Source organism: Colletotrichum spaethianum (genome assembly GCF_022836535.1).
Source record: "Colletotrichum spaethianum MAFF 239500 DNA, contig42, whole genome shotgun sequence".
NCBI lineage: Eukaryota > Fungi > Ascomycota > Sordariomycetes > Glomerellales > Glomerellaceae > Colletotrichum > Colletotrichum spaethianum.
Window position 1 is genome coordinate 43,249 of NW_026054812.1, and position 14,091 is coordinate 57,339.

The 14,091-nt window shown below is 54.7% G+C and overlaps 5 protein-coding genes across 5 annotated transcripts; 3 read left to right on the top strand and 2 right to left on the bottom strand.

The window, feature by feature from the left end:
- Positions 1-1,025: 1,025 nt before the first annotated feature.
- Positions 1,026-2,435, top strand: ColSpa_11070 (WSC domain-containing protein; the record flags this gene model as incomplete). Its single annotated transcript, XM_049277282.1, has 4 exons — positions 1,026-1,204; positions 1,265-1,597; positions 1,650-1,739; positions 1,790-2,435. The coding sequence occupies 4 exons, from the start codon at positions 1,026-1,028 to the stop codon at positions 2,433-2,435; spliced, it is 1,248 nt and encodes a 415-aa protein (XP_049133239.1).
- Positions 2,436-3,073: 638 nt separating this feature from the next.
- On the bottom strand, positions 3,074-3,256 carry ColSpa_11071 (uncharacterized protein; the record flags this gene model as incomplete). The annotated part of the gene is made up of 1 exon (XM_049277283.1): positions 3,074-3,256. One exon carries the CDS (start codon positions 3,254-3,256, stop codon positions 3,074-3,076), a length of 183 nt encoding a protein of 60 aa, XP_049133240.1.
- Positions 3,257-3,787: 531 nt separating this feature from the next.
- On the top strand, positions 3,788-4,703 carry ColSpa_11072 (uncharacterized protein; the record flags this gene model as incomplete). Its single annotated transcript, XM_049277284.1, has 2 exons — positions 3,788-4,106; positions 4,282-4,703. 2 exons carry the CDS (start codon positions 3,788-3,790, stop codon positions 4,701-4,703), a joined length of 741 nt encoding a protein of 246 aa, XP_049133241.1.
- Positions 4,704-7,406: 2,703 nt separating this feature from the next.
- On the top strand, positions 7,407-8,260 carry ColSpa_11073 (glucan endo-1,3-beta-glucosidase A1; the record flags this gene model as incomplete). The annotated part of the gene is made up of 2 exons (XM_049277285.1): positions 7,407-8,109; positions 8,166-8,260. 2 exons carry the CDS (start codon positions 7,407-7,409, stop codon positions 8,258-8,260), a joined length of 798 nt encoding a protein of 265 aa, XP_049133242.1.
- A 2,105-nt stretch (positions 8,261-10,365) lies between these two features.
- ColSpa_11074 (adhesion defective protein 2) lies at positions 10,366-13,077 on the bottom strand (the record flags this gene model as incomplete). Its single annotated transcript, XM_049277286.1, has 3 exons — positions 10,366-12,265; positions 12,332-12,510; positions 12,571-13,077. The coding sequence occupies 3 exons, from the start codon at positions 13,075-13,077 to the stop codon at positions 10,366-10,368; spliced, it is 2,586 nt and encodes an 861-aa protein (XP_049133243.1).
- Between the last annotated feature and the right edge of the window lie 1,014 nt (positions 13,078-14,091).

The window sequence follows — 14,091 nt, forward strand, 5'->3', positions numbered from 1 at the left end:
GTCTCGCCTCGCAAGACCCTTTCATTCACCATGACCGGAACAGACCTCGCCCATGCTGGATCTTGGCATGCGTCAGATCTTTTCCTGTGACACCTATCTTCCAAGTGCTCTCTTTGCGTTACCAGCTTCGTGGAAAAGAGTAGAGACACTGCTGTCATGTCTGACCTGGAGACTGGGACGGAACGGAACACACTTCTCTTTTTGGTACCAAGCTCTACCCTGGTGCTTCATTTGCGACCGCCCTGTATTTGTGTCACCGTTCGGAGCCGCCTCCGAGAAACGCCTCCGAGAAACGCCGCCGTCCAGCTGAGCTTCCGAATTGTCGACACCATCCTGGCCTTGGATGGCCGAGTCGGGAACGCTTTCAGTCTAGCCTCAGCCAACTCGTCATGTTTCTCCGCTCGCCAGTCCCCTTGTTCCCCGCAATAGCCCAAGTTCGCAATAATGGCTTGTCTGGGGGCCATTGTCACGGCCGCAGTGGTGGAGAGCCTTGCTCACCTTCGGTCTGGATCGTGGTCGATGGTGGATGATGCAGGATTTGGTGACGAGGAAGATGCCGGAAAGTAAAGAATAAAAAACCTCATCGCATCCCGCTTCACCTTTGCTACCCCTGTCGTGGTCGCCATTGCTTCTCCTGTATTACACCCACATTTCTTACTGTTCAGCTCATCCCTTGAAGCCTTCAGCTCCTGGCTCTATTCGAGCACCCCGCTTTGCCGGTTGACCTTCAATACTTCTGGCCAGGTTCCCGCGACGTCGCGGGCTGATTGCCACCTTCTCTCAAGTTGCCTGGGCTGCTCATTTTACCTCCCCTGATCCTTCCTGCACCTCAATTCTATCGTTGCCACCCGTCACACCATCCGGATCTGCCCAGAATGAAAGCAACGGGAAGGCTCTTTGTGGGGCTGTGGGCAGTCAACTATGCCGCTGGCTTCTTTATTATGCCTTGTTCTAAGCCAGTGGTCGTTGAACGCGCCGACCCCATCGTCAACCCAGGAGCTCTTTCTGGCCATGTCCACACCATCATGGGCGGCAATGGCTTCGACTTCAGCATGACCTATGAGCAGGCCCGCGCCGCAAGTTGTTCGACTTGTAAGGTTACTGCCGACCTAAGCAACTACTGGATTCCGTCTCTTTATTACCAAGGGCAAGATGGTAAATTTACTAGCGTTTCTCAGTCCGGAGGCATGCTGGCCTACTACCTGTAAGTAATTGTCTGTTAAAGAAGATGGTGGAGTGGCAGTAACTGACTAGAAGTTTCTAGGTTTCGACAAGACGCCAAAGACCCTGAGTACAGTAACGGGCTCATAGCATTTCCCAAAGGCTTTCGCATGCTGGCTGGCAATCCTAAGCTCCGAAGCTTCAACAATACCCTTGAGCAGCGAGCGATTTCATACGTGTGCCTGGGAAACGGTGGTCCTCAGACTAACGGATTCCCCACCCGCAACTGCCCCAATGGACTGCGCCTGCAAGTCTTGTTTCCTTCGTGTTGGGACGGTGTTAACCTGGACTCGCCTGATCACAAAAGTCATATGGCTTACCCAGATCGTTTGGATAACGGCAAATGCCCAACAACTCATCCCAAAAGATTCGCGACGTAAGGGACATCCTGGAGGCCAATACTCAAACAATGCTAACGCTCCAACCAGTCTGTTCTACGAGGTCATCTTCAACGTCAACGATTTCAAGGATATGTGGTATGGCGAGAATGACAGCCAACCGTTCGTCTTGTCTAATGGGTAAGTCTTTTTCAAGTTTGGCAAGAAGCACTATCACTGACGCTGCGCAGCGACCCTACTGGATACGGCCTGCACGGTGATTTCGTCAATGGATGGGATGTCAATGTGCTCCAGGCCGCTCTCACACAATGCAAGGATGGCGGCGGCAGCATCGAGAAATGCCCTGTGTTCCAGTTCTTTGACGACGAGACAAGAAGGGGCTGTCAAGTTCCAGTCAAGGTTAACGAGCAAGTCCAGGGCCAGCTCGACAAGTTGCCTGGTTGTAACAGCGTCCAGCGCGGCCCTGGCAATGCTCAGTCGGAATCAGGGTGTGGCGCAACAACACAGATTTCGCAGCCTCAATGGGGATACAAGGACGTAACGAGCACACTCAATTACAAGTATCTCGGCTGTGCCCGCGATCCATCGGGTCAAGCCCGAACTCTCCCGAGCGCGAAAACGTCTACCGACAGCATGACGGTTGATACCTGCATCAAGCACTGCGACGGAAAGGGCTTCGCATATGCGGGTCTGGAGTATGCCAAAGAATGCTGGTGCGGTAACTCAGTGGCTGACGATCGCAAGCCCAAGAAGGGATTGTGGGGTGGCTGCAACATGCCTTGTTCAGGTAGCCAGAGCGATATGTGTGGTGGATGGGCCGCCCTCTCACTCTACCAGAAGTGCAATGGAACTTGCCAAAACGCGGACTTGATGTGAGGTTGATATCCAGTGGAGTTACTGGCGCGAGGGACTTCTGTTTAATTAGTTCATAGTGCCATTTGCACTTCCCCGATCAAGTGCCACAGAGCATTTCATTTACATCTTGTGGCAGTCGATCTGAACACTGGGTTTAACCACCATCGTCGCATCTCAACTCAAACCGACTGTCGTCAGCGTCGTGCATGAGCAGCCTGCAATATTCTCCACCACAAGATCGGCTCCGCATCACCCTTTGGGCCGGGTACTTGTTTTAAAGCAACAAGGTGTTGTTATCGACTGCCCCCTTGAACTTCCGCGAAAGCAGCATCCGATATGGTCAAGGTGTAGTGCATGAGAGTGAAATTCATTAACCTAAAAGGCGTAGGCCGATATTCGAGCCAACGTCAGGCCTAGGATGCATTCCCCGTAGCCTCGAGGCTACTAGTCTTTGAACTATTGTACAGCCAGCTTTTTGCGGCAACAAGGACGTGATTATACATGGACCGTCATTCGGTAATAGAAAAATCGTTTATTGACTGCGATAAGAACATTAGCAAAAGATGCAGGCAATGGGGGTTGTGAGGGAATACTGACGGAGGAAGAAGGAATTCGCCCCAGGAGCTCGAGAGGAAGGTGACAGCAGCCTGGAACTGATGTTAGCAAGCTTCATCTGAAGAGAGCGCGAATATAGCAGGAAGACTCACGCCGAAGATGGCGATGCTGCGGACGATAGGCGCATTCTCAGAGGAGGTTAGAGCATCGTAGGTCGATCTGAAGTAGCCCTTGGGCTGGCGGGAGCGCGGGCTGGCTCTCTCGACAACGATTCTTTTAGGAGGCATGTTGACTATTCGATGTGAGGCGTAGAAGGGCAAAGATCGTGGGTCGAGCTTCGGATGGTGGAGGGCGTTGATGCTGTGGAGGAGAATTAACGGATCTTCAGTTGGTCGCGATGTGAGGTTGAAGTCGAGCCAGCCAGGAAGCTCAGATCGTAGGGAGCCGAAATTTTTGACTGGGCCGGACGTCACGTACGCAAGCCACAGTTTTATCGAGGATATGGGGCCGCAGGATGTGGCTAAGCGCTGCTTATGTAACGGGTGTATGACCTCAAGTGAGCCAAGCCAGCGTCCCTCGGTGGTGCTCAGTAAGGTGCTTGCAGGAAGTACCGCTCCCAACCACACCTACCGACCACTGGCAAGCTGCAAGGTGGAGCAAGGTACCTAAGGTAGGAAGCTTGGAGGGGTAGTGCTAGACATTCCTCTTCCCCTCGACACCTCGCACGCCAAAGGGCGAAAGGCCTAGAAAGTTGATCACGTTGACGATGCGAAGGGCATCTTCACCACTGCATCAACCAGCAGATACACGTCAAGACAATGGCTAACCCCCCACAACCGTCAGAACCAGGCGGCTTCTTCACATCTCAAACTCTCCCATCGCCCGCGCCCAGCAGCGCCTCAGCCCGCTCCAGCGCAGCTCTTCCACATCCTCGCGCCAGATCGCTCCGACCTGGATCGAACAAAGAAGAAACGGTGCGTAGATATGTCGAGGAACGCCTGGCCATAGTCAACCGTCGCTATGTTAAGAAGCATGGGAACCCGGAGCCCGGTGATCAGGTCATCGGCTACAAGACCTTTGCTGAGCTCTGCAAAGACCTTCACGGCGTCATTGACGTTCTGTGGCTATCTGGAACTCGTGAGGAACCCACGCCCCCAGGCTCAAGGACAAAAGGGTCTTGCATATGTCTTCGAACACCCAATCTGACTTGGTTCTGCAGCGAGCATACAGATTCCCTTCCTCCTAAACATAGCCAGTGATTTTACGCAATGGATTGACGCATTTCCACCTTCCCCCAAAGCTACATTTTCAGTCTTGAAGAAGCTGGATCACTGTTTTGCAAGTCTCCTTACCGGCCACGATATAGAGACAAAGGACACGCTACCCGGCTTCGAGAACGGCATGCGCGCAGGCATGTCCACAACGGATATGGTCCGCTGCCGGAGTTCCGTGGAACAGACCAGGCTGGTCATTGTCGAGGTCCTTAGCAAGGAGCCAGACGAGGACGAAGAAATGGAAGGGGACGAGAGTGAGACGGACGCGACGATGGGCAACGACACCGAAAATGAAGGTGCAACCGGCTCGGCATGGGCTGGAGACGACGACGGATTTTATATGGATGCAGCACGAGTCTACGAGCATACCATTGTCCAGCTGGGCGAGAAGTTGGGCGATGTTTTTGGGCCCGCGGTCCCGGGCGCGAGCGATAACACTTTATGTTCTGCGGGCTCGTGATAGCTCACAATAGACCAGAGGATCTCGGACTACTGTGGATCAATAGGCAACGAAATTCCGTCCGGCTCCCAAGAAGCCAAGCCGCAGCATGGCTCGACCTCTCCCAGACTCAAGGCTGACTTACACCCCGTCGTCAAGAGGAATGTCAACGAACGGTGCGTTATTTCGGCGTAATGCTTGCCAGTCCTGTCATAAAGCAAAGTCCACTGTCTTCTCTCACAAAAATAAAGGTGGGAATAGTGCCATGGTTTTGGCCCAAGCACGAAACTACACGGGTTGAGCGGCGAGCAGAGGTGTGCGGCGGACCTGTATACGGTCCATTTCGCAGCCACAGCGTTCACATCATTATCGGAGGCCCAGGTATTGGCCGCCTCACCGTCACATGCTTTGGTGTGGCGGGGCAGAGGTTGGGAATATGTCACGGTAGCATAGCGGCTCACTTTTGTGTTCACTTCGCGACCAAACGGCCGCGCCACGCGGCAGCCGGGTGGGTATAGGGCATGTAGGTACAAGACGATCAGCAGGGTAATAGTTGCAAATCGACGCGGCGCGGCCGGTCTTTTCAACAACACTAAAGGTACCGTAATGATTGACTGTTCATCCGAGAATGACAGAGCAGCTCGTTCCCGTTAGTGGGCGCTCTGGTTTCAGGGACCGGGGGGGGGGGGGGGGGGCATGTCTCACTGGTGGAAGTGGGAAACGATTCCTGGCACCAGCGAACAAGTCGAGATGAGATGGATGAGGTGAGGACCGGCGCAAGCTCGTTGGAGGCATTCGCTCGCCTCGAGTACTGTTAAGCCGTACAGTTTCCAGGGCCCGAATCTTTTAAACTCGAGGCCTCCCCCCGCAGTACCTGGATTCAATCGAGAAAAATAAAATTCTACACGGACACAGACATATGGGCCTTCCAAGCGAACCGTCAATGGCGAAGGCGGACCAACCTGCAACTGGCACTCCCATGATCCCTGAAGCGGCGCAGGACACGTTCGTGGGTTTGGGCCGAGCGGACCCTGTCAGAACCCTGTCATCTGGTGTCTCAGAACATGTAATGCCGGTCCAACATCAAAGCCATGCGCTTCTGCGCGAACTTTTTTTATTTTATGTTTTTCAGGGGCATTTGGCGATCCCATCTTGGCAAGAAATCAAAGTCCTGGTCTCATGGCGTGCAATTGCACTGTACGAAAACCCCACGCTCACGGGCGTCAAACAAGTCCAAAGCTTCCTCACCTACTGTGTTTCGTCAGGTAACCGAAATCGTCATGGCCAACCTCGACTCACTACCGACACGGAAGACATTTCTTCGTGTCTTTGTCCTCGTATATCTGAAGCCTAGTGGTCTCCCATTTCTCTTTCGAGAGGCTGCTTGATGGGTCATCCCTTTTTCACATCTCACAAAATCCCTAGTTGATTCTTGATCTCCCTGATCAGATACCTCGAACCCACCTCCCTTTCAGATTTTTCCTTCCGGTACCTTTCCAACTGAACAGTCGAGAACCAACCGTGAGCTGCTGGTGGAGATAGTACCCCTGAATGAACATTATGCGCTTGACGCTCTGCAGATAAACTGCCAATGGCAGCTGCTGGCCAATGCAGCATCGGGAGTCGATCCTTGGCCCGTATGCGCCGCCGCATTCGGGTCCCGTCCCATCTAGTAATCCACGCACTCCAGCCCCTATCATCCCGTCTTTTCTCGTAGGCTCCCCTCCCCTATGTCCCATGTCGATATCATGCACCCATGGACTTAACCTCGCACCTGAGCCTCGCCTGTTCCTGTTGCACCCGTCTTTTCAATACTATGTATACAAGATAACCTTCCCTGTCAACATCTCGGCTTGCCTTTGACCTTTGCCAACCCCTATCTCTGGCGGCGACTGTGGCCATCTCCAATGCAGATCAGGACTCCCTAGCATCCCCCGTCAGCCACCTTCGGCCATGGACCCCCCCCATCGCCACCGTTCCGACCTCAACCCACGGGCGGGTTGTCCCTGTGTATTACCCACCACCGATGACAACGCACCTGCGCCCCTTCTCAGTCATTCTTGAGTCTCCGCCTCTATGTAACCGGCCTGAGTTAACACAAGTAGACTGTGCCAAGTTGCCAGGCAGCCCATCGTCATCGCCCTCGTAGAGTATTACCCCCAGCTTCTGGGCGTTTCATCCTTTACTCTCCACATCAATCTCTCCCCTCCGCCTTACCGTTCTTGGATTCGAGCATGGTGGCTATGGCTATGCCGTGAGCCTTTCCTTGCCCATGGCCGTCCGTCCTCGTCAGACATCCCTTGATGCCCTGTCTTCTTGTGGTGGACAGGGATGTTGTACCCATACGGCCTGGTCCAGGCCGTCCCCATCCAACCCGGTTCCTATCTATATTATAGTATATATGTTCAGCCCAACCTCGCGACCCATCGGTCAGAATGTGCTTTCGCCGCCTCTTTCGTTCTCTACCACACTTACGTTCATTCATTAGGCCAAGTGCCGTTTCATTCCTTTCTTGGTGATTTCAGTCAATCTAGATATCATCGTCCATTCTTTTTCCACATTTGAACACTCGCAAGTAGCCAATCCTCACTATCCAGTATAGACGAGACTTATACGAGCATTATTCATCATCTATTCTTTCACTACAGTAGTGGTCCAAAGACAACTTCACACAAAATGTTTTCCACAACGGCTAGCCTTCTTCTGGCTCTCTTGCCTGCTGCAATGGCCCTCGTGCCTCCCGCGGCAGACGGCATGAACATCATCTGGTCAGAAACATTTCAAGGAAACGCCGGCTCACCGCCTCGAAGCGACACCTGGGACGTGGCCTTGGCCATCGACACGAACAACGATGTCCAGATTTACACCGCATCATCATGGAACCTCCAGATATCCGGCGGCGAGACTATCCAGCTCATCCCTCGCAAGTCAGCAAGCGGCGTCTGGACATCTGCGCGCATCGAAACCAAGGCAGCATGGACCCCTCAGCCGGGAGGAAGAATGAGGGTCCAGTCCATGTTCAGGATGGGCGACAACGCAAACAAGCAGGGCATGTGGCCCGCGTTTTGGATGCTCGGTGATGCTGTCCGCCACGGAACCCAATGGCCTCTCTGCGGTGAGCTCGACATTTTCGAGCAGATTAACGGCCAGCTCTCCGCGACGGGCACTGTCCATTGCCAACAGGAGTCTGGCGGCATCTGCAACGAGCCCGCCGGTCGCGGCGTGGCCACTTCCATCCCCGACAACAGTTGGCACACTTGGGCTTTGGAATGGGACCGCACTTCGAACAACTGGGCCACAGAGACCATCACATGGATGCGCGACGGTGTCGTATTCAACCAGCTCAAGGGCAGCGATATTGGGGACGAGGGTATTTGGGCGACCCTCGCTCACAAGCCCTACTATGTGCTCATGAATGTGGCAGTTGGTAAGTTTTCTATCCTGTAGTGAGTCTTCCCTGGCCAGCTGCTAATCGAATACTAGGCGGTACATTGCCGGGTCCTCCTACCGATGCTACGCAAGATGGCTATGGTAGCATGATGGAGATTGGTTATCTTGCTGTCTACCAGTCCCCGTAATTGCCATCATCTTCATCCCACCGCGAGACCCAGCATTTCCGCCGCCAACCTGGAGCTCTCGCTGTGCTTGATACCGCAGCTGCAGCGCAGTGTCTTGGCACGAAAACCTCACCACCTCAGAAGCACACCAATATTCTCTCAGCATACCCCTCGTCCACAAATCGCGGGGCAAGGTTCCTTTGCCCCTCTTAGCATATACCCCTTTCAATAGCGATGTATAGCGGCTGCTTTTCACCTTTACATTCGAACCTTTACGTACACACGCGCGCGAGACGGCGCTTCTGGATAGAATAGGGGAAATTACGTATTCCCGCAAGTCAATGTTGAAAACAACACCTTATTATGTTCATTGTCTGATGTTTAGTATCGAGAGAGCAGAAATGATAGAAGACAGGTCGTGATTATAACCCGTGGCCCGTTCTAATGAGTTTCATTATCCTTCAAGTAACTGAGCATGGATGGCACTCCCTGCTCGAGCACAGTCATACATCGAAGATTTTGCGGTGTCGGCAGAATCTTCCAGTTGTCGATTATCGAATCAAGGACTAGGCTAGTATGCAGGAACCACAACCACAGATCGACCGCCAAAGATTTATCTCCCTCCGCCTTCAAACCGCCATCGAATAAAGCCACCGTAGTCCGGGGCGTAAAATACGCGAGGGTGGATCATTGAAGACAAGTTTGTTTTAACGTGAACCGCCTCCACAACCATCTGCAGTTCCGCCGCAGATATGGCGTCAGTCGATCCCCTAGGGTAGCAAGGGGCCCGCGTGGATCGGCTTCGTTGCAGACCGATCAAGACGTGCCTTCCTGTCGAACGCACCCGAGGCCAGGGCCGGGACCGGCGTGCCAGCACCATTCTGATGTCAGCCTGCCCCCCACGGCCGTGAGTTTGCCCGAAGTTAGATGCCCCGTTGCACTGGACTGGACGACTGCAGTCCCAGGACTAGGTCCCGGGCACACGACGCGGAAATCCCTTCGTCTGGGGGCGCTTCGGATATAGCACTTGATTATTTGTTCGCCAGCCGAACGCCAAGCGTCCGACGACTAGTGTGGTGGTGTATGGCCAGTTTTTACAAATAGCAGGCGTACCTCGGAACTTGAGCTTTGAGGTCTTGTTGGCAATGGGATATGAAAAAAAGCTGGATTGATTCTCGTAAGCCAATACCGTACCACGCCACAGTATAATCTGACAAGACCCAGGGTCAACGACGATGGCTGGATGACACGGGGGTAAAAAGTGTCCCTTGCCTTCTAGTAAATACAATGCTCCTCGCACATCCACCGCCGATACAGCTGCCCCTTTTTGGACTCTTCCTCACATCTCTTTTGCACAAGTCAACACTCATGGGTCGGCATGCCTCCCCATTTTCCAAAAAAAAAAAAAATTCCAGGCTCCGCAATCTCACATCGTATGCCGCATATAATCAATGATTCCGCCCACTTGTTCGATAGGAAGAGGGCACCCGACAGAAATTTGCGAAACCGACCCCTAGAACTCCAGAACCTATGATCCAAGGGCCCAGCGAGTGGCCCATCCACCGACGACCAACTCAAAGTAAGCCCCGTCAAGTTGTTATGCGTGTTACCCCAGGCAGATGCACGCGAAAGATTAGATCGCCGTCGACGACGAGGCTGTAGCGAACGATGACAAGACCCGCCAACTGTGCCGATAATCAGACAATAAAGAGCAATATTGCCACGAACGACACCATCGGCGGGCGACGGGTAAAAAGCGTAGGAAATAGGAAAGTAGCAGGCTCAGCAGCCGCGGGAACCGAACCTAGCGGACAACACAAAGCCTGTAGGTATCGGTCACAGGGTCCCGCGACAAGTAGTTGGCAACTGGAGCAGTCGATGGCAGAGCCAATTTCGATGTCAAGTAACCGAAGTTGGCCTTTTTTTTTCTTTTGATATTCTGTGCATATTCATAAAACAAGTGGAATTTGCCGTACTTCGCAAGTAGCCTGATGCACGGCTGCACCGGTGTGTAGACTCGGAGCGATCGAGTCAGGGGAATCGTAACAACGCCTTAACACATGACTGAAGCCTGACGGGAAACTGGAAGAACCGGACGCCTGCGCAAAGCCGGGTTCGGACAGCGTCTAGTCTGCGCCAATTTCGTTGCCGCCTTCCATGCCGAACGACCCAGTGTTGAAGTCAAAGGCCTGGTTGTCGCCGTCTTCATGCAGGAAGGAGTCGAAATCGAAGTCGTTGAGCACGTTGTCCGAGACCAAGGGGTCAGCAAAGGTCATGGCATTGAAGTCAACCATTCCGTTCGAGCTGTCCATGCCGAAGGATCCGTTTTGGTTGTTGTCCGTGTGTGTCTGGGGAGCGACCTGAGCTGGGGGAGCTGGCGCAGGAGCACTCTGTTGACCATTGGGCACTGTGGGAACAGTAGCATTTTGCCCGTTCTTGTTGAAGCTGACTGTGTTGACAGGGGTGATTGGGGTTGCCGGTGTTGGTGGCTCAGCATCCTGCGCACTGTCTGCGGCTGGAGTGGTGCCGCTGTTGAGGTTTGTGTTGGACTTCTTTTGGGTCGCAGCCTGTACAATGGTTAGCTCTTCGATCGACGTCGTCGGCTCATTCACAGCGCCTACCTTGGTCTTGGTGTTCTTGTTGTCCTTCTTCTTCGGGGCAGCCTTGTTGGACTGCGAAGGAGTGGGCGGTGCAGCCGTCGCCTGTTGGGGCGAGGATGTGCTTGTCCGGTTGGCGTTGGCACCAGTTGGCGCAGAAGGGGGCGGCATTGACCGTTGCTGCGGCGTGCCCTGAACCGGACCCTGGGGGCCTTGAGGCACCATCTGGTTGCCGTTCGGGCCGCCTTGCTGCCACTGCACTGGTTGGTTGCCCTGACCAGCCTGTTGGGGCTGTTGTTGCTGCTGGGGCGGCTGCTGCTGCTGCTGTTGCGCCTGCTGTTGCTGCTGCTGCTGCTGCTGCCGGGCGGCCATCATTTGTTGCGGGTTCATCTGGCCGTTGAACTGCTGACCAGGATGCGAGCTTGGGGGGCGCATGCCGCCATTCATCTGAGGGTTGGGAACCATGTTGCCGTCCATCTGGTTGCCCATACCTTTGAAGAAGTGAGGCGCCATGTTGGGGTCCATTTGGCTGTTCATAAAGTTCATGGGATTGGGGGAGCCGCGGGACTGCGCACCCTCGGGCAATGGCGACGGGATACCGGCGTTGTTCATTTGCGGCGTACCACGCTTCATCTGCTCCGTCGGGTTCGGCGACGCTCCGGTTCTACCTCCCTGGGGAGATGTCTCTGGGAACGGCTGCCCGTTGGGGCCAGGAGGGCCGCCTGGGCCGCCTGGGCCGGCCGGTCCGTCTCCTCTGGGCATGGCACCCCCCATGCTATCCTGCTCCTGTCGGGCCATCATGAGTCTCTTCTTATTCTGCTGCTCCAGAAGCATTAGCTGCATTTGATAGTCTTGCAGAGCGTGGTTACTTCCACCACCGGCTTGGGCACCGCCAGGGCCGGGCCTAATACCGCCGGGACCCATCTCCCCAGCATTGTAGTATGCAGCCAGCCCAGCCCCATCAGGGCCTTGCGCCATCATGGGTGAGCCCTGGCCCTGAGGGCCGGACGCGTTAGGCATGGGCTTGTTAGGCATTTGGCTAGCTTGATGTTGTTGGAGGTTTGCCGCATATGTGGCAATGGACTTAGCTTGGACAGCAGGTGGTTGATTTGAGAATGTCGTAAACTGCTGCTGGGTCAGCGATGCCGGGTTAATGCCGTTGGTGATGAGCATCTGCTGGGCTTGAGCTACGTTTGGGGTGGTCCCCACCTGCTGGCCCGGCATGCCCTGTTGTGGTCTTCCGTTCGGCATCATTCCGGGTTGGTTAGGGAAGTTGGGCGTTCCATCTAGGCGAGGTCTTTTGGAAGGCGAAGGGGCGTTTTCACCGGAACCGGGGGACGAAGGGCGCTGGCGATTTCCATCCATGTCAGAGGGGTCTCGTTGCATCTGGTTCTGCTTTGCATGCTGAAGCATCTGCATTGCTTGGGGGCTACGCGGGACAAGGTTAGCAAACCGAACAAGCGGTGAGTGGGCGTGGGAAGCTGTAGCGGCTCACTTGTTTTGGTTGTTGGCCATGGCCGTCCGCACAAGTTGGTTCTTTTGCATGTTCATGGCCATGCCTCCGTTTTGCATGTTGCGCATCATCTGGGAATGATACTGCTGCTGAGCGGCCAAGCCATCGGGGCGCATCTGGCGAAGGAGCTCCTGCTGCTGGTTCTGTCGCATGCGGGATTGCTGCTACAGAGCTTGGTTAGCGGTTGTACGCATGGTGCGCAGATGGGCCGGACGACATACCTGGGTGTGGCTGACGTATTGATTGACAGGGCCATTGCCACCTTTGGTGCGTTGCGCATGAAAAATGTCCCAGAATAAGCAGAACCACTCGTATAAGAAGGAGGATTCTGAGGCAGGCATGGGCAGCTTAGGGGCGGGCAGATCGTCAGGCAACTTGGCATCGATATCATCCTTAGAGTCGGTGTCCATGGGGTCATCGCCGAGGCCATTGCCCAGGAGGTTGCCGTTCTCGTCCCTCCGCCGGTTTGAGCCGTCCTTCATGACGTTTACTTGGTTATCTCCATTGAGGAGGGTTCGGGCGCAATCAAACATTTGGTGGCGGAGGAAGTACTCGTAGATGTAGGTATTGAGCAGGGTACGCTGGCTCTCGGTGGGAACAGGCATCTGTCGTGGACCGCCGGCGACTTGAGGCGCGACTGCGCCATTATTCATCATGGGGACGGGGGCGCCGACCGGGCCGCCCATGGCGTTCATGTTGGCCATGTTGGGATTGACGTTGACGTTCATGGTGGTGGGCTGGGCTGCAGACAGTTGTCTGCCCAGCAGGGTAGGGTGAGTTCGATACGGTGAAGAAAAGAAAAGGTTGGTTGAATGATGAAAGACGGTCCGGAGGCGAGGAGAGAGCGTCGAGGTCGTCAAAAACTTTCCAAATCAGCGACCGTCAAGAATGGCGCTGAGGACGTGGCTACGCGGTGCGCTAAGGAGCCGACTGGCGGGCAGGTGTGTTGGATTCAGCGGTAGGGCGCCAGGAGATCAGGCAGCGTTGAGTATTGGTGCAGTAGTTGAAGGAGAGAAAGGGAACGGCTGTTGTTTGAATAGGCGCGACGGATGGATGAGTATGCGCGACTCGTGATGGTGGCAGTATGCGATGGTACAAGTGGAGAAGAAGAGAAGAAAAAAAAAGGAGGTCGAAGGACGTGCAGCGGCAAAGGCTGGATTGGATGGTTGATGAGGGCGATGGCGAAGAAGGCGGCGAAGGCGAAAGCAGGGCCAGATGCAGATGCGGGTGTGGGTTGAGGAGTGGAAGTGGGAGTGGGAAGACAACCTGGGTAGGAGAAGGAGGAGGAGGAGGAAGAGGAGAAGCAGCGCGGCGGCTCGGGGGTCGGGGGTAAAGGTAGTTTGGCTTTGGCTTTTGGCTCCGGCTTTTGGGATTGGATTTGATTTTGGCTTTGGGGGTTTGGCCGGGCTGACTGCTGGGTGCTGGTGCTGCTACTGCGTCTTGCTGCTCTCCACGTCTCTCAAGTCTCTCGGGTGCGGTGCGGTTGCAATGCTCTGGCCAGGCGGCGTCGTCGATCCTAACAGCTAAGGGTATTATCCCGTAACAGGTCGAGGTTCCCTCTTCTCTCTCCCGCAAGCGCTAGGCCGATAAGGCGAAGTCGAGGACGAAGTCGACGATTGTCTCGGGGGGGGCGCGACGGCGGGTAACCATCAACGGAGGAATAGACGCGTATTCAAGGTCAAGTTGAGATTGAATACGTTCGGCATGCAAGGCCACCAGGGGGGGGTTTTGGTTGTTGGAAA